The sequence below is a fragment of the Eucalyptus grandis genome, chromosome 4 (genome assembly GCF_016545825.1).
Source record: "Eucalyptus grandis isolate ANBG69807.140 chromosome 4, ASM1654582v1, whole genome shotgun sequence".
NCBI classification, from domain to species: Eukaryota; Viridiplantae; Streptophyta; class Magnoliopsida; order Myrtales; family Myrtaceae; genus Eucalyptus; species Eucalyptus grandis.
This window is the reverse complement of record NC_052615.1, coordinates 34,251,340-34,269,727: the sequence shown is the minus strand read 5'-3', so window position 1 is coordinate 34,269,727 and position 18,388 is coordinate 34,251,340. Positions and strand designations below refer to the sequence as shown.

The 18,388-nt window shown below is 40.2% G+C and overlaps 3 protein-coding genes and 1 pseudogene across 3 annotated transcripts; all 4 read left to right on the top strand.

Annotated features, from left to right (window-relative positions):
- The first annotated feature begins 148 nt into the window (after positions 1-148).
- LOC104418967 (monooxygenase 2) lies at positions 149-3,029 on the top strand. Its single transcript, XM_010030454.3, has 6 exons — positions 149-271; positions 413-559; positions 1,184-1,252; positions 1,435-1,600; positions 1,767-1,995; positions 2,135-3,029. The coding sequence occupies exons 1-6, from the start codon at positions 198-200 to the stop codon at positions 2,668-2,670; spliced, it is 1,221 nt and encodes a 406-aa protein (XP_010028756.2). The 5' UTR covers positions 149-197; the 3' UTR covers positions 2,671-3,029.
- A 1,510-nt stretch (positions 3,030-4,539) lies between these two features.
- On the top strand, positions 4,540-7,235 carry LOC108953843 (annotated as a pseudogene).
- Positions 4,756-6,537, top strand: LOC104420577 (monooxygenase 2). Its single transcript, XM_039310913.1, has 4 exons — positions 4,756-4,829; positions 4,892-5,038; positions 5,928-6,093; positions 6,259-6,537. The coding sequence occupies exons 1-4, from the start codon at positions 4,756-4,758 to the stop codon at positions 6,535-6,537; spliced, it is 666 nt and encodes a 221-aa protein (XP_039166847.1).
- A 3,673-nt stretch (positions 7,236-10,908) lies between the features above and the next one.
- On the top strand, positions 10,909-13,648 carry LOC104418968 (monooxygenase 2). Its single transcript, XM_010030455.3, has 6 exons — positions 10,909-11,043; positions 11,185-11,331; positions 11,975-12,043; positions 12,226-12,391; positions 12,558-12,786; positions 12,898-13,648. Exons 1-6 carry the CDS (start codon positions 10,970-10,972, stop codon positions 13,431-13,433), a joined length of 1,221 nt encoding a protein of 406 aa, XP_010028757.2. The 5' UTR covers positions 10,909-10,969; the 3' UTR covers positions 13,434-13,648.
- The last annotated feature ends 4,740 nt before the right edge of the window (positions 13,649-18,388 follow it).

The window sequence follows — 18,388 nt, the reverse complement described above, 5'->3', positions numbered from 1 at the left end:
GTCTTCGGCGTCTATCCTGTTTGTCGTTGAATGCTGTAGACATCTTTCTACAAATTGCCTTCATCGTCTTTGCCCCTCTTCTCTCTCTTTATATGAGACCTCACCCGAGGGATGGACAGATAGCTCCACAGAGAGAGAGAGAGAGAAAGAGAGAGAGAGAGAGTGAGAGAGAGAGAGAGAGATCAAGCTGTTGATTCATGGAAGCAGTTGAAGACATAGTGATTGTTGGTGCCGGCATTGCAGGCCTCACTACAGCTTTGGGACTACACAGGTAATTGTACTGGAATTGGAGCAGTTAGAACTTGAAAGAGCTCTCTGAAAGCTTCTTGTTCTGCTCTTTCTCACCCACCTTATGTTCGTTCGTATGTCTCCGATATTCAAGTCAGTGCTGATAATCTGTTGTGGGTTGCAGGCTTGGCATTAGAAGCTTGGTTCTGGAGTCGTCTGATGGGTTGAGAACCACGGGGTTCGCCTTCACAACATGGACAAATGCTTGGCGGGCCTTGGACGCACTCGGGATCGGCGAACCACTCCGCCAACAGCACAATCAACTTTTTGGGTGACTAACGAAATCCATTTCTCTTGCTGTGGATAAGATGACTATATATCTTATTCTTAGGGTTGCTGTGATTTGATTATTCCAATTCATTTGAACGTGTGGTGCGACATAACATTGAACCCACAAACGAAGACATGAGCTCTTTAGTGATTGGCTTGGCCACCTATTGCTTTTCACATGGCGGAGCCTCCATCAAGGGTATATAGGGCAGACACGTCATTTTAATTTGGAATGATCATGGAGAAACATTCTCACATGATCATGAAATGGCTTATAATGACTGTCCGTTAGAATCTGAGCTTGTTATCGACGAGAATGATTTCCAAGCCTCCTGTTCCCAAAAGTGTGAGTGTCTCTGGATGGTGATGATTTCATCTAGAGAGCTTGCCATTTGTTCGGATTGTAAAGAAGGAATGCAGTAGGAGAGGGATTAGACACATCCTGATATTGCTGAGTACCGACGCTAGAATTGAGTGCGCACCTTTACATGACATCTGATATGCAACATAGATACATCAACTCTAGATGAAAAAGATATCTGCCATGATTTTAGTTCAACAGCTAGTTCTTTTTCTCATGGCTCTGTGCCTGATTTGAATTGATATTTGAGAGGTTCTGATTCAGGTTGCAGTTGACTTCCACAATTTCTGGAATTTCTACAGCTGAGAGACAATTTGATGCCACAGGGGCAAGGTTAAGTTGTTTAAATTCATGAGAGTCCATGTGATTTAAAATTGCATGCGAAATTAGCCATTCAAATAAACCAGATTTATCCCTCACAATTTTTGCGCAAATTTCAATGGATTCCTAATTTCCTTTGTTAATGGTGTGCAATATGTATGGCATGTCTTTTTAACTTTGCCCATCTGTTGCAGACGAGGCCATGAAATTCGTGGCGTGCAGAGGAGAACCCTGTTAGAAACTCTTGCGAATGAACTTCCTAGTGGCACTGTAAGGTATTCGTCCAAGGTTGTGTCAATCGAGGAATCAGGCTTCCTTAAGCTGGTCCATCTTTCTGATGGGTCAATTCTCAAGGCGAAGGTATTGCATCATATTAACCATTAATTAGGAAAATCTGCTTAGAGTGACACAGATATTTTATGCTCGAGAGAAGCCCCTTTGTCTATGCAAAATTTGCTTTCTTGTCTGAACAAGATATCTACGGTTTAACTTATCTTTATGCTTATGCTCAACGTGAAAATTTTAGGTGTTAATTGGGTGTGATGGAGTGAACTCAGCAGTGGCAAAATGGCTAGGCTTCAAGAAGCCCGCATTTGCTGGCCGATCTGCCATCAGGGGCTGCGTGTATTACGATCACAGTCACAGTTTCGAGCCTAAATTCTTCCAGTTCTTTGGTGAAGGAGTTAGATTTGGTTTAATCCCTTGCGATGACAAGACTGTTTATTGGTTCTTTACATTTTATTCTTCCAGCAAGAGTGAGTTTCTGTACTTTCTTCGATATGAGTTGGCTTTTGGCAAATATTAGATTCTTTTACTCTGCTTTTTGTATTATCTACAAGCAAACAATATTTTTGTATTAGCTACAAGCAAACAATATCACTTTCCTTAATGCAGATGAAGAGATGGAAGAGAGTCCGGCCAAGATGAAGCAATTCATGCTGCAAAAGCTTGGAAAAATACCCGACAATGTGAGAGCTGTTTTTGAGAAAACAGAACTGGATAACATTATATTATCACCGCTGAAATTTCGATCCCCCTGGGAAATTTTGTGGGGAAATATAAGCAAAACCAATGTCTGTGTAACCGGAGATGCATTCCACCCCATGACGCCAGATATTGGCCAGGGAGGCTGCTCGGCTCTAGAAGATGGCGTCGTCCTAGCGAGATGCCTGGGTGAGGCCTTGAGGGACAAACAAAGCATGAGCAGTGAAGAAGAGTACAAGAGGATTGAGATGGGCTTGCGGAGGTATGCCAAAGAGAGAAGATGGAGAGCATTTGAGCTCATAAGCACAGCTTACATGGTGGGATACATTCAACAGGGCAATGGCAAGGTATTGAACTTCTTGAGGGACAGAGTACTGGCCACCTTCTTGGCCAGGCAGTTGCTGAAGATGGCGAGTTTCGATTGTGGGAAACTGAGCGCTTCTTGAATTACCCTGATTGTTTACTTATCAGTGTGTTTTGTGCCGGCATTCATGTGAAAGGGGAGATAGCTAAGTTGTGATTGGTTTGCTTCGCCTCTCAAATATCAGAGAAAAGGTTCCTGTTTATGCGGAGACATCCCTGTATGATTGGAGCAACGACAAAAGAATTTGTGAAGTGAGGCACAAAAAAGTCTAATAAAGGCACTTTTATGTTCGGTTCCTGGGATTTTAAGGAACGACAACGTGCCATAATGGTCTTTATTGGGGCGACATGCATTTCTTTACTGTAAAACATCGCTTTTCATTTGAAGAGCATGATTTAGTAAAATTTACGTATGGAACAATTTCTTCAATTTGTCTTTTGAATCCTCTGGAATAAGATCTTGTAACTATACATCCGAGGGGTCGTATTCAAATGAATACAAGATCTTGCGAATCCTATTGCACGACCCAGCCACACCTTGAGGGCTAATGCTTGCTGTCGGGCCACCAGGCATCACCCCCCACAAAGTCTGCGCGACTCCTCTCTACGTGTGGATTCTCTCCCGAAATTTTCTCCTTTCTCTCCTGATTCCGAAGTCTCAGCTGATATTAGTGTTCTTGAATGGGTGTGGCAAGGAGCTAGATTTGATGAACTTGTCTCTATTCCATCAGCAATTTGTGGAATTCTCTTTCGCTATTCTGCTATTAAGGACAGTTATCTGCATTGATTCATCCTCTGGTTTTTTCTCAACTGCAGGTGCTTGGAATGCAGTTAAGAAGAAAAGGCACCAAAGTTGTGTGGCATAGGCTGGTCTGGTTTTCAACTAACATGCCCAGATTTTGTTTTATTTCCTGGCTAGATTCTTGATAGGCAGCCATTCTTAGAAAGAATTGGTCGATGGTCTGCGCCTGGTGGGTCTCCGTTGTTTTTATTCTGTTAGAAGTGTAATGAGACTGGATCTTATTTGTTTTTGAATGTCACTTGTCTGCTCAAGTATGGTGCAAAGTCCAAGCTGAATTTACTTGTCTTCCGCAAGTACAGAAGGTCATGGAGGCTGCAGAAAGCTTTGGTGAAGTTCCTTTCGAATGCTTGCATTTATTTCATTTAGAAAGCAAGGACTGCTTTGCTTCGTGATGCTGCATCTGTGGCTGTAACAAACTGATTTGACGAGGGCGGGAATGGTCACCAGGGCCAAAAGGGCACGAATGAATGGAATCATGCACCGGATAGGGAGAGAACGATTCAGAGATATATATATGTGAAAAATAGAATTAACTTGTTGACAACAAGTTTTGTTTTTGAAACTCCAAAGTTAAGTGAGTCCAACATAGAGGACTATCAAGATGGCTCACCTCCTAAGAAAGTGGCTGCTGGTACCCAAAGGACAAAACGGTGAGACTTGATATGGACAGGCCAAAGTGGACAATATCTTGAGTAAATAATCCATGAATGTCACAGTGATGGAGACCCTTCCTTTTTTTGCTTTTTTCATCACAAGATGGAGACCCTCCATTTGATTAGATTTGCTGTAAAACATCGTTTTGAGGGCTCTGTCAGCATGAAGAGAAATGTTACGTAAGATTTCCATAGGCTTCTGTGTTCTAATTAGAATTTTTGTCTAAATGTCCAAGACTTGCCTTTATGAAGTATTTGTTGTGCAAGTCTTCAATTTATGTCGCAGCATTCCGCAGACTTAGGAGTTTGCAGTAGTAGTGTCTTGCTCGATTGCTATGTTGGGCTTGTTGCGGGAGTAGTCACCCACTTGGTCGGGAGTTGATGCAATACAATAACATATCCAAAGACAGACGGACGCACGCGCATACGTAATTGAACCCATCGTACCTCATCGCGTCAAAACTTGTATTTTATAGCTGACGGCTTCTGTAATCCTGTCGGTGTTCACTTTTCGTTTGTCTTTGCACGCAATGCATTTCTTGGGCATCATATCTTGCATAATTTACTGGTGACTCCTGATCATCATCTTTGTCCCTAATACGTTTTTTACGCTTTATGTTGCTGTCTGAATTGGAACTCCACTACCCATTTGAAACCTCAGTCGCAGGTACTTTTAAAGCACAAGACACTAGTCTCCAGTCAAGACTATTGACATGGAAGCAGTTGAGGACATAGTCATTGTTGGAGCTGGCATAGCTGGACTTGCCACAGCTTTAGGACTTCATAGGTTTTGTACTTGAAGCAATTATGATATTCAGGTGAGTGCTGATAATCTGTTGTGTGTTTCAGGCTTGGCATTAGAAGCTTGGTTCTGGAGTCGTCTGATGGGTTGAGAACCACGGGGTTCACCCTTATGACACAGACAAATGCTTGGCGGGCCTTGGACGTAGTCAGCATCAGCGAACTGCTCCAGCGACAGCACAGCCAACTTTTTGGGTGACTGATGAAATCTTCCTCCTCTTGCTGTGGCTAAGATGAATATATTTCTTATTCTCTGGATTAAATTCATTTGATAATTCCAATTAATTTGAATGTGTAGTGCGACATAGCATTGAACCCACAAATAAAGACATGAGCTTTTTAGTAATTGGATCAGCCTACCGTCTTACCTGACCACCTATTGTTTTTCACTCAGCTGAGCCCGCATCGAGGGTATAGGGCGGACAAGCCATTCTAATTTGCAATGATCACTGAGAAGCATTCTTACACGATCATGAAATGGCTTATGTTGACTTTCCGTTTGAATTTGAGCTTGTTATCAATGAGAACGATTTCCAAGCCTCATGTTCCCAGAAGCGTGAGTGTCTGTGGATGGTAATATTTCCTCTCGAGAGTTAGACATTTGTTCCAGCTTTAACAGGGAACGCAATAGGAGAGGGATTAAAGACATCCTGATATTGCTGAGTACCCACGCTAGAATTGAGTGAGCACCTTTACATGCCATCTGATATGCAACGTATATCCATCAACTCTAGATGAAAAAGATGTTTGACATGATATTAATTCAACAGCTAGTTCCTTTTCTCGTTGCTCTGTGCCAAATTTGAATTGATATTTGAGAGGTTCTGGTTCAGGACGCAGACTGCTTCCACAGGTTCTGGACTTTCTACAGTAGAGAGACAATTTGATGCCCCGGGGACACGGTTAAGTTGCTCAAATTCATGACAATTTATGTGACTTAAAATTGCTTTTGAAATTAGCCATTCAAATAAAACAGATCAATTCCTCACATTTCTTGCGCAAATTTCAACAGATTCTTAATTTCCTTTGTTAATGGTGTGTGTTATGGATGGCATGTCTTTTCAATTTTGTGCATCTATCGCAGACGAGGCCATGAAATCCGTTGCGTGCAGAGGAGAACCTTGTTGGAAACTCTAGCGAATGAACTTCCTAGCAGCACTGTAAGGTATTCATCCAAGGTTGTGTCGATCGAGGAATCAGGCTACCTTAAGCTGGTCCATCTTTCTGATGGGTCAATTCTCAAGGCGAAGGTATTGCATCACCAATAACCATTAATTAGGAAAATCTGCCAAGAGCGACACAGAGATAGTTTTGCTCGAGAGAAGCCCCTTTTTCTATGCAAAATTTGCATGGTCTGAGCAAGATGGCTATGGTTTAACTTATCTTTATGCGTATGCTCTATATGAAAATGCCAGGTGTTAATTGGATGTGATGGAGTGAACTCAGCAGTGGCAAAATGGCTAGGCTTCAAGAAGCCTTCTTTTGCTGGCCGATCTGCCATCAGGGGCTGCGAGTATTACGAGCAGGGTCACAATTTCGAGCCTAAATCCTTTCGCTACTTTGGTGAAGGAGTTAGATCTGGTGTCATCCCTTGCAATGACAAGTCTATTTATTGGTTCTTCACTTTTTCTTCTTCCAGCCAGAGTGAGTATCTGTACTTCCTTCGATATGAGTTGGCTTTTGGCAAATGTTAGATTCTTTTACTCTGCTTTTCATATTATCTACAAACAAACAAAGTCACTTCCCCTAACGCAGATGAAGAGATGGAAGAGAGTCCGGCCAAGATGAAGCAATTCATGCTGGGCAAGCTAGGAGATATGTGGGATGACATGAGAGCTGTTATTGAGAAAGGAGAACTGGATAACTTCATACTGTCACCGTTGAGATTTCGACGCCCGTGGGAGATTCTGCTGGGAAATATAAGCAAAAATAATGTCTGCGTAGCCGGAGACACATTCCACCCCATGATGCCGGACATCGGCCAGGGAGGCTGCGTGGCTCTGGAAGATGGCATCGTCCTAGTGAGATGCCTGGGGGAAGCCTTGAGGGACAAGCAAGGCATGAGCAGTGAAGAAGAGTACAAGAGGATTGAGATGGGCTTGAAGAGTTATGCCAAAAGAGAGAAGATGGAGAGCATTTGAGCTCATAAGCACGGCTTACATGTTGGGCTACATCCAACAGAGCAATGGCAGGGTCTTGAACTTCTGGAGGGACAGAGTACTGGCCAGCTTCTTGGCCGGGCTGCCTTTGAAGATGGCGAGTTACGATTGCGGGAAGCTGAGAGCTTCCTGAACTACCCTGTCTGCTTACTTACCAATGTGTTTTGCGCCGGCATTAATACGGGCCGATCTCATCGTATACACAATAAGAATAGGGAAGATAGTTGTGTCGAGTCGTGATTGGTTTGCTTCGCCTCTCAAATATCACAGGAAGGGTTCTTGTCTATGCAGAGACGGGCTTGTGAAGTACAGAAAGTCCCGTGAGGGCACTTTTACGTATGGTTTCAGGAATGTCAAGGAGTCTTTATTAACAGAAATATCATCAACTGCCATTTATAACTCAGGATTTTGTATTTTTTTCTTTTTGGCAAATTTGCTAGTTCTTCATAGTCAAAATGCCTTAACTCATCGTTTTATATGTCGGGCCGCTAAAAATTCAACACATCGAATTGGCCACTCAAAATTCCAACGCGGCTTCCACGAACATGAAGTTTCGTGCAATGGGGTCGAATGTCATTCAAAACTTGAATTCAAATGTGAATGTTAGTTGAATGAAAAAACGATACATTTTTCCCAATTAAAAAATGACATAAGCATGTGAAAAGGCCAAAACAGAGCGAGGCCACAAAAAAAGGAAAATATAATATCTAAATTTATAAAGTTTTGGTCCGATAAAAGGACGACGAATTAGATCTTGCCACCACTGCATAAAAGCGCCAAGATGAGAGAAAGATAAAAGAAAATAATACGTAAATGTACAAACTTGACAATTGGAAATGAATTTATTGAAACACGTTCTTTCTGTTCTTATGCATTGCCTAAAAACATTTTGCAATAGATATATATATATATATATATATATATATATATATATATATATATATGTATGTATGTATGTATGTATGAATTCTCTTCCTTATATATCTCTTTAAAAAGGTATGTAACATAACATAAATAATACATATTGAGGTAATTTACCTGGTTCATTGATGCAAGACAATATAAATCATACATGTCAATGTAGTTTCTAATGTATATGAACACACAAGTTTCAACTTTCAAAATGTTTTTAACCTTATATATCTTTGAAATATTTAACTTACAACCGCATTAATATGAGGGGGAAATTGTCCAAAGAATCTTAAAATTATTGTGAAGCTATCAATTCGATAATAAACTTTTCAATTTGGCCATTAAAATCCTAAATGTTTTAACAATTTCCCAAAGTAGTCATTTGGTCAATTTTAACCAAATGTCACCAATATAGCAGTTCAGTCAACATGGCCATTGTATATGGTATGACCGGTGTTTTTTTTTTTTTTTTTTTTTTTTTTTGTGGTAAAAGTAAGCAATATATTGGGGGAGCCAAACTGTACAAACGAGATGGCTTCAAAACTTGCACTCATGAAGAACAGGCTCTAAATGAGTGAAAGGAAGCCGCAAGAAAAGCCAAACGGCTACAACAAGAACAACAAAGAAAGGCCTAGGCGGCAAGCACAATGGGCAGCCAAACGTAACCAAACCAACCAAAAAACTCTAAGTCTGATCCCTAGAGAAGATAATGGGGTCAACATCCCAAGATAGTTGCAACCTTCCATTTTTGATGGATTCCTCCACGTTCCTGAAGGTGACCGCCTTGTTTTTAACAACTTGAAGGAGATGCTTTTTCATGGCCGAAACAGAAACCTGCTCCCCTCTAAAGAGAATGCCGTTCCTGTTGTTCCAAATAATATGACACATTGCACCAAAAGAACAACGGGTAACACACTTATAAAACTCCTTGCCTGAAAGTATAGTTATGGCCCAATGTAGATTATCAAGCCAAGGTCTATTCCGCCAAGGAAGGTTACACCTAGCCACCCAAAAGAAAGCAATACTAGCCATAATGCGGCATCCAAAAAAGAGATGATTTATAGAGTCGGGCATAACATTGCAAAAAGGGCAGGAAACATCATCAATCCTAAGGAAAGACTGGGTAGGAAGCCTACACTTGGTGATGAGCCAAAGGTGAAATTGGTGGCAGGATAGCCTTGATCCAGATGAAAGAATGCCAACTGACACGTGTCTTCTTCTGCCTTAAAGCCTCCCAAGCCGAGCCAACCGAGAACATGCCGGACGAACTCTCTCTCCAACAAAAACGATCTTGGTCTCCAGACAAGAAAGGAAGCGGCAAACCCCAGGACTCCAACACCGTCCTGATAGTCTAGCCATCCTCAGAGAAAAGGTCAGCCACCGAGGATTGTCTAGAGAGACCAGAGCTGTAGATGAGTGAATCTGAGAAATATAAGTTCAAGAGGCCCCTAGGGTGCCGGTTGTTGAACCAGAGTGACACTGATAGGCCATCACCTATCATCCAAAAAAAGCTAAGCCGAAATTCTATCCTGATTTGAAGAATCTTCTTCCAAGCCCAAGAACAACAAGTCGGCTTTGTCGCGACCCATAAATTCTTTCTTTTTAAGAAGGTGGAATGGATCCACTCACACCACAGTGATTCCTTATCTGAAAACAAGATCCATATATGTTTGAGCATGGCCGCCTTGTTGCACTCATGCAATTTGCGAATGCCAAGACTGCCCTCCGCCTTAGGAAGGCATACATCATCCCAGGAGACCTTAGCACCCCCTTTGCCCAACTCGGGGCCTCTCCAAAGGAATTGTCTAATAATACGCTCAATCTAGTCCAGCACTGCCGCAGGAAGAATAAAGACACTTGCCTAGAAGGCTTGAATAGCATGAAGAACTGACCTAATCAATGTTGATGTGGATTATTTTTGTAAATTTTTTAAAATGTTTTTATTGTTTTTGTTTTTATCTTTCCATTTTTTTCCTATTTCCCTTCACTAGGGACTCAATGATGTCAAGCAAGGGCCACAAGACCCTTGACTGTGGTTTACTAGCTATCATCGAGGCCTTGGTGATCGATGGAGGGAAATAAGAAAAGAAGAAAAAAGAGAAAAAAGAAGAAGAAAAAACTCTAAAAATTTCAAAAGATATGCAAATATTACCCACATCTACACCGGTTTCGTCATGTAGGATAATTAACGCTCACTAAACTATCACATTAAGAATTGAAGAATTATATTGAAAAATCATTAGAAGGTTTAGGACTAAATTAATCAAATTGAAAAGTTTATTATTGAATGTTAGCTGTACAATTGATTTAGGATTCTATGAATAATTTTCCCTAAAAATAAGATATGTGTGCAAGTATGCATAGGTATGAACATAAATATTGAATTAATGCTTAAAATAATAATGTGCTAATGAGATCCTCAATAATGCAATGCGAATGACAAAATAAGAATTAATCATTGTTACTAGTTTATTCTCCGTGAAAATCAGATATGTGTGCAAGCACGCACGAATGAACACTAGTATTGAATTAACAGTCCAAATGACAATGTGCTAATTGATTCCTCAATAGTGCGATGCGGCAGCCAAAACAATAATTGATTATTTTATTAATTTAAACGGAAGATTGTATTGACTCAATTCAATCAAGCACGTGCCTTCGTCATTATTAAAAGGAAAGAAAAAACCACATTCGGTTTTGATACCACCTAATACATTAAACTAGAAAGAGCAGGGCGATAGCCGGAGCGGCTAGACGCCGAACAGGAGCCATAGACACAACATTCATATCTTGGCATTCGATTGTTACAACTTGCCAGACCAATTTACGTAGCGACTTACGTCATTTGTGTCCTATTTGTCGTTGCATGCGGTCATCATCTTTCTACAGTTTGTCTTCGTCGTCTATCCTGTTTGTCGTTGCATGCAGTAATCATCTTTCTACAAATTGCCTTCGTCGTCTTTGCCCCTCTTCTCTCTCTTTATATGAGACCTCACCCGAGGGATGGGCAGATAGCTCTAGAGAGAGAGAGAGAGAGAGAGAGAGCTGTTGATTCATGGAAGCAGTTGAAGACATAGTGATTGTTGGTGCCGGCATTGCAGGCCTCACTACAGCTTTGGGACTACACAGGTAATTGTACTGGAATTGGAGCAGTTAGAACTTGAAAGAGCTCTCTGAAAGCTTCTTGTTCTGCTCTTTCTCACCCACCTTATGTTCGTTCGTATGTCTCCGATATTCAAGTCAGTGCTGATAATCTGTTGTGGGTTGCAGGCTTGGCATTAGAAGCTTGGTTCTGGAGTCGTCTGATGGGTTGAGAACCACGGGGTTCGCCTTCACAACATGGACAAATGCTTGGCGGGCCTTGGACGCCCTCGGGATCGGCGACCCACTCCGCCAACAGCACAACCAACTTTTTGGGTGACTAACGAAATCCATTTCTCTTGCTGTGGATAAGATGACTATATATCTTATTCTTAGGATTGTTGTGATTTGATTATTCCAATTAATTTGAATGTATGGTGCGACATAACATTGAATCCACAAAGGAAGACTATGAGCTTTTTTAGTGATTGGCTTGGCCTACCGGGTTACTTGACCACCTATTGCTTTTCACTGGCTGAGCCTCCATCAAGGGTATATAGGGCAGACACGTCATTTTAATTTGGAATGATCATGGAGAAACATTCTCACATGATCATGAAATGGCTTATACTGACTGTCCGTTAGAATTTGAGCTTGTTATCGATGAGAATGATTTCCAAGCCTCATGTTCCCAAAAGTGTGAGTCTCTGTGGATGGTGATGATTTCATCTAGAAAGCTTGCCATTTGTTCGGATTGTAAAGAAGGAATGCAGTAGGAGAGGGATTAGAGATATCCTGATATTTCTGAGTACCCACTCTAGAATTGAGTGAGCACCTTTACATAACATCTGATATGCAACATAGATCCATCAACTCTAGATGAAAATGATATTTTCCATGATTTTAGTTCAACAGCCAGTTCTTTTTCTCATGGCTCTGTGCCCCATTTGAATTGATGTTTTGAAAGGTTCTGATTCAGGTTGCAGTTGACTTCCACAATTTCTGGAATTTCTACAGCTGAGAGACAATTTGATGCCACAGGGGCAAGGTTAAGTCGTTTAAATTCATGAGAGTCCATGTGATTTAAAATTGCATGCGAAATTAGCCATTCAAATAAACCAGATTTATCCCTCACAATTTTTGCGCAAATTTCAATGGATTCCTAATTTCCTTTGTTAATGGTGTGCAATATGTATGGCATGTCTTTTTAACTTTGCCCATCTGTTGCAGACGAGGCCATGAAATTCGTGGCGTGCAAAGGAGAACCCTGTTAGAAACTCTTGCGAATGAACTTCCTAGTGGCACTATAAGGTATTCGTCCAAGGTTGTGTCAATCGAGGAATCAGGCTTCCTTAAGCTGGTCCATCTTTCTGATGGGTCAATTCTCAAGGCGAAGGTATTGCATCATATTAACCATTAATTAGGAAAATCTGCTTAGAGTGACACAGATATTTTATGCTCGAGAGAAGCCCCTTTGTCTATGCAAAATTTGCTTTCTTGTCTGAACAAGATATCTACTGTTTAACTTATCTTTATGCTTATGCTCTACGTGAAAATGTTAGGCGTTAATTGGGTGTGATGGAGTGAACTCAGCAGTGGCAAAATGGCTAGGCTTCAAGAAGCCCGCATTTGTTGGCCGATCTGCCATCAGGGGCTGCGTGTATTACGATCACAGTCACAGTTTCGAGCCTAAATTCTCCCAGTTCTTTGGTGAAGGAGTTAGATTTGGTTTCATGCCTTGCGATGACAAGACTATATATTGGTTCTTTACATTTTATTCTTCCAGCAAGGGTGAGTTCCTGTACTTTCTTCGATATGAGTTGGCTTTTGGCAAATATTAGATTCTTTTACTCTGCTTTTTGTATTATCTACAAGCAAACAATGTCACTGTCCTTAATGCAGATGAAGAGATGGAAGAGAGTCCGGCCAAGATGAAGCAATTCATGCTGCAAAAGCTCGGAAAAATACCCGACAATGTGAGAGCTGTTTTCGAGAAAACAGAATTGGATAACATTATATTATCACCGCTGAAATTTCGACCCCCGTGGGAAATTTTGTGGGGAAATATAAGCAAAACCAATGTCTGTGTAACCGGAGATGCATTCCACCCCATGACGCCAGATATTGGCCAGGGAGGCTGCTCGGCTCTAGAAGATGGCGTTGTCCTAGCAAGATGCCTGGGTGAAGCCTTGAGGGACAATCAAAGCATGAGCAGTGAAGAAGAGTACAAGAGGATTGAGATGGGCTTGCGGAGGTATGCCAAAGAGAGAAGATGGAGAGCATTTGAGCTCATAAGCACAGCTTACATGGTGGGATACATTCAACAGGGCAATGGCAAGGTATTGAACTTCTTGAGGGACAGAGTACTGGCCACCTTCTTGGCCAGGCAGTTGCTGAAGATGGCGAGTTTCGATTGTGGGAAACTGAGCGCTTCTTGAATTACCCTGATTGTTTACTTATCAGTGTGTTTTGTGCTGGCATTCATGTGAAAGGGGAGATAGCTAAGTTGTGATTGGTTTGCTTCGCCTCTCAAATATCAGAGAAAAGGTTCCTGTCTATGTGGAGACATCTCTGTATGATTGGAGCAACGACAAAAGAATTTGTGAAATGAGGCACAAAAAAGTCTAATAAAGGCACTTTTATATTCGGTTTCTGGGATTTTAAGGAACGACAACGTGCCATAATGGTCTTTATTTGGGCGACATGCATTTCTTTATTGTAAAACATCGCTTTTCATGTGAAGAGCATGATTTAGTAAAATTTACATATGGAACAATTTCTTCAATTTGTCTTTTGAATCCTCTAGAATAAGATCTTGTAAATATACATCTGAGGGGTTGTATTCAAATGAATACAAGATCTTGTGAATCTTATTGCACGACCCAGCCACACCTTGAGGGCTTATGCTTGCTGTCGGGCCACCAGGTATCACCCCCCACAAAGTCTGCCCGACTCCTCTCTACGTGTGAATTCTCTCCCGAAATTTTCTCCTCTCTCTGCTGATTCCTCGTTGACAGGCTTATTAATCATCGCAAGATCTTTCGAAGGGTCCAGGAGGCTACCTTTGCTTGTGGTGTGTAAGCTGGCTGGTGCACGGGATGTTGGAGGCAGCCCAAGGCAGGTTGTAGAACTTGCACATCAACATGTCTTTTCAACCCGTAACTAAGCAATAGAAAATGTAGAATTTTAGTTGAATGAAAAGATAGTACAATTTATCCCAATCAAAGCTTGACAGAAGTATTTGAAAAAGGCTGAAAATAGGAACGAGACCACGAGATGAAAGAAATAATATCTAAAGGTTATAAAGTTTTACTCCGATAAAAGGATGACGCAAGTCGACACCACCAAATGAAAACGCCAAAATAAGAAAAAGACAGAAGAAAATGTACAAATTTGACAACAGGAAATGAAATTATTGAAACTAGTAATTGAAGTTTATGATTCCTTATTCTGTTTGTATGACGAAGTCTCAGCTGATATTAGTGCTCTTGAATGGGTGTGGCAAGGAGCTAGATTTGATGAACTTGTCTCTATCCCATCAGCAATTTGTGGAATTCTCTTTCGAAGGACAGAGTTATCTGCATTGTTTCATCCTCTGGTTTTTTCTCAACTGCAGGTGCTTGGAATGCAGTTAGAAAGAAAAGGCACCACAGTTGTGTGGCATAGGCTGGTCTGGTTTTCAACTAACATACCCAGATTTTGTTTTATTTCCTGGCTAGATTTTTGATAGGCAGCCTATCTTAGAAAGAATTGGTCGATGGTCTGTGCCTGGGTATCTGTTGTGTTTATTCTGTTGGAAGTGTAATGAGACTGGATCTTATCATTGGATGCAAAACATGCAGCCCAAGATCTCCATAATTAGAACAAGAGCATAGATAATTGAGTAAAAGGATAAACACACATGTTTTAAAATCCATCATTCTTGATATAAAAGCAGAAAAGCGATGATCCTAGGTCCTTCTCCTCTATTGCCATCTATATCACTGACTTAATGAGACAGCCCATCACCCTTTAGCACAAGGTAAATGCTCCTTATGTGAGGATACTTGTGAGAATTAAGGTTAGAGAAGAGATTTAAGTACTATTTATAGAGTTTCCCACCAGGCACTCTCGTTACGAGTTAGGCTTAACTCAGCCCATATTAACCAGTTCTAAATTAAGATTAATTAAGAAATTTTATATCTCACCTTAAACTAACCTCATAAAACGGTAAATTACAGTAGTCATTCAATTTAGCTATTATAGTCCTAAAATTTTTGACAATTTTCTAAAGTAGTCATTGTAGTTAATTTAAGTTGATATCGTCGATGTTGCGGTTAGTCAACATTGGTTGTCCTATATGGTATGATGATGTTAATGTGGATGGTGCTTGTAAGTTTTTAAGATTTTTTATTTTCTTTTTCTTTTTCTTTCCAATTTTATTCTCTATTTACCTTTGTTGGGGCCTCAATGATCGCCAACAATGGCCACAATGCCCTTGCTTGTGGCTCGCCAACCATCAATGAGGCCTCGGTGATTGGCAGAGGGAGACAGAAAAAGAAAAGAAAGAGAGAAGAAAAGGAAAAAGAAAGAAAACACTTAACAAATTTGGAAGAAATTGCAAAAATCATTTACGTTAACGCAAATCGTTTTGATTATGCTACATAGAACAATTCGGACGATCAATGTTGCTTGAATTGCTAGTTAACAATTTCATATAAAAGTTAGCAGAAAACTACATTAAAAAAATCGTCAAAATATTTAGAACTAAATCAATTAAATTAAAAAAAATTAAAATTGAATCGAACTACATAATAAATTTAGCATTTTATGGATAATTCTCCTTGAGATTAGGAATGTGTGCAAGTGCAATGAGTATGAACACTAGTATGGAACTTAACAATTGAAATGATAATGTGCTAATGAGATCCACAATATTGCGATGTGACCGAGGATATAAGAATTAACTACATGACTAATTCAGACAGAAGATTGTATTGTATTCAATCAAGCACAAGCCTTAGTAATGATTACGACGGGGGGAAAAAAGCAAAGTTGGTTTTGGTACCACCTAATACATTAAACTAGAAAGAAACAGGCAATAGCCGTAGTGGCCAGATGAAGACAGGAGCTGCGAGCGCACCATAAAAATCTTAACACGTGCTGGTTACTATTTACCAGGCCAATATACGTTTTCGCTTCCGTCATTGGTGTCCTATCTGTCGCTGCATGCCGTCCTTATCATTCTACAGTTTGTCTCCGTCGTGCTATCTGACGTTGCATGCCGTCATCATCTTCCTACGGTTTGTCTTCGTCGTCTTTGCCTCTTATCTTTTTCATTATCAGAGACCTCGCCCCGAGAGAGAGAGAGAGAGAGAGATCAAGGCGTTGATTCATGGAAGCAGTTGAAGACATAGTGATTGTTGGTGCTGACATAGCAGGTCTCACTACAGCTTTAGGATTGCATGTAAGAATTATTGTGACCTACGTGATATGATTTATTATATGGTTTAATAATTATTAAAATGCTATAAAATAAATAATTATTAGTTACGAGAAGTTGCGACTCTAATAAAATAAAATGGTATATTATTTTGATGGAAGACACATTTTCAACGAACATATAAATAGAGTCCGGTCCTCTCTCCACCCAAAACGAATAATAATAACTGAAAGGAATTTGGTATTCTCTCCTCCATCGATTGAATACAGTAAAAAATAATGGGTTAAGGGAGAGAAATCGGATTTTTTCATTTGGTTCGAGTTATTTGGATTTGCCACAACGATCATCATCAAGTGTAGCACTATGGATAAATGTATGTCTTCATCTAATTGTGAAAATCATGAAGATCAAAAGATCATTGTTTACTTTGAATTTCCGCATCAAGTATTATATGAATTGTCTAACAGTTAGTATCAGAGCATTTGATTTATGATCTTATGATTTTTCCGTTTAAAGAAATATTATAATTTATGTTTGATGATTCATTGAATGATCCTGTTCGTATTATTTATAGTTGTTAAAATGTTTTCGGATGATTATGGATAAAGAAAATCCGAATGATGGAACATTCTTCATGGACGAAAATGGCGAAGAAAAGTTACTGTGCGCAAGTGGAAAAGGACGAAAATGGAAAAATTCGAAATTTTGAGGGCAAGTAAGAAACTCGCCGGTTCTGAGTAAATCCGGCAACCCACCGCTTGATTTCGGACCCACACCGTCGCACTGCCATGAGGAACATTAGTCATGAGTTTTTCCGGTATATTGGTGTTCGCCGGAGGCTAATCGAGCGGCGAAAGCCATGGTGGTGGAGGTTTTTGTGTTCTAAAAATTTTGGTTTGATTTGGGGCCAATTTCTTGGTCATTTTCGCCGAAACTTAAACCCATGTGGTCGTGCCGGCATACTCCAGAAAACCCATTATTTTATTTGTGTCTGGGATGGGCTACCGGAGAAGAAACGGGCGGCGAAACCGCGGCGGAACGGCGAAAAACCGGCAAAAAATCGCGTCTGTGCACAAGGAAGAAGGCGTGTGGGCCTCACGCGCGCGCTGCAGTTGCAGGCGCGTGGACCCACGCGCCACGCGCTCTCACGTGCTCTCAACCGCTGCGCGTGTGGACCCCACACGCGTGGCAGTTGCCGGGCGCGTGCAACGCATGCGCCTGCGTGGCACGCGCCCGAGGCAGATGCAGGCGTGTGCCGAGCAGGCGCCTGACGTACCGCGGCGCCGTTTTTAATTTAATTTAATTAATTTTTTTCTGCCCCTGTTTAATTTATAATTACGATTCTACCATTGCTGATTATTTACCATTTTGCCTCTGTATATTAAATTTATGGTTCTACCCTTATGGAATTATGATTTTATGATTTTGCCCTTATGCTTTAATAAAGTTTTTGTCCTTGTGTGCAAATTTGGTAAATATTTGTATTTTACAATATTAAAAATTCATATTATGAATGGTTTGTTAGTCACCAAAGTGGCCGAATCTTGAAGTTTTTTGAATTTTTGATATTGTAAATTATCTTATTCAATTATCCATGATTAATTGATGCTAAATATGAAATTGATATGTTTTATATCATTATTGGAGTTATGGGTATATTGAAGTTCATTTATTATAAGAACTTAGGGATTAACCCAAAAGTTAATTATTTTCTTATAATTCATGAACATGATGGTTGATAATTAATATGACTTGTTAAATTTGTTTGTATATCCAAAGATAATAAATAAATTTTAATAAGATATATTTACAATTATCAAATAAAAGTTATTAGCATCATTATGGTATATATATATATATTTGTATATCATAGGATCGTCCAAAGGAGAATTATAATGTACATGTGTCGTTTAGTTTGAATCTGATTATGTGATATTCTCAAATCATTAATGTATGAATATTTTCTTACAC

Excerpts from the sequence above, each read along its gene's own strand:
- LOC104420577 (XM_039310913.1), top strand. The coding sequence starts at position 4,756 with ATGGAAGCAGTTGAGGACATAGTCATTGTTGGAGCTGGCATAGCTGGA. Across the intron at positions 4,830-4,891 it reads ACAGCTTTAGGACTTCATAG|GCTTGGCATTAGAAGCTTGG; the intron begins GTTTTGTACTTG and ends TGTGTGTTTCAG. Across the intron at positions 5,039-5,927 it reads CAGCACAGCCAACTTTTTGG|ACGAGGCCATGAAATCCGTT; the intron begins GTGACTGATGAA and ends CATCTATCGCAG.
- LOC104418967 (XM_010030454.3), top strand. The coding sequence starts at position 198 with ATGGAAGCAGTTGAAGACATAGTGATTGTTGGTGCCGGCATTGCAGGC. Across the intron at positions 1,601-1,766 it reads GGTCAATTCTCAAGGCGAAG|GTGTTAATTGGGTGTGATGG; the intron begins GTATTGCATCAT and ends TGAAAATTTTAG. Across the intron at positions 1,996-2,134 it reads ATTTTATTCTTCCAGCAAGA|ATGAAGAGATGGAAGAGAGT; the intron begins GTGAGTTTCTGT and ends TCCTTAATGCAG.
- LOC104418968 (XM_010030455.3), top strand. The coding sequence starts at position 10,970 with ATGGAAGCAGTTGAAGACATAGTGATTGTTGGTGCCGGCATTGCAGGC. Across the intron at positions 11,332-11,974 it reads CAGCACAACCAACTTTTTGG|GTTGCAGTTGACTTCCACAA; the intron begins GTGACTAACGAA and ends GTTCTGATTCAG. Across the intron at positions 12,392-12,557 it reads GGTCAATTCTCAAGGCGAAG|GCGTTAATTGGGTGTGATGG; the intron begins GTATTGCATCAT and ends TGAAAATGTTAG.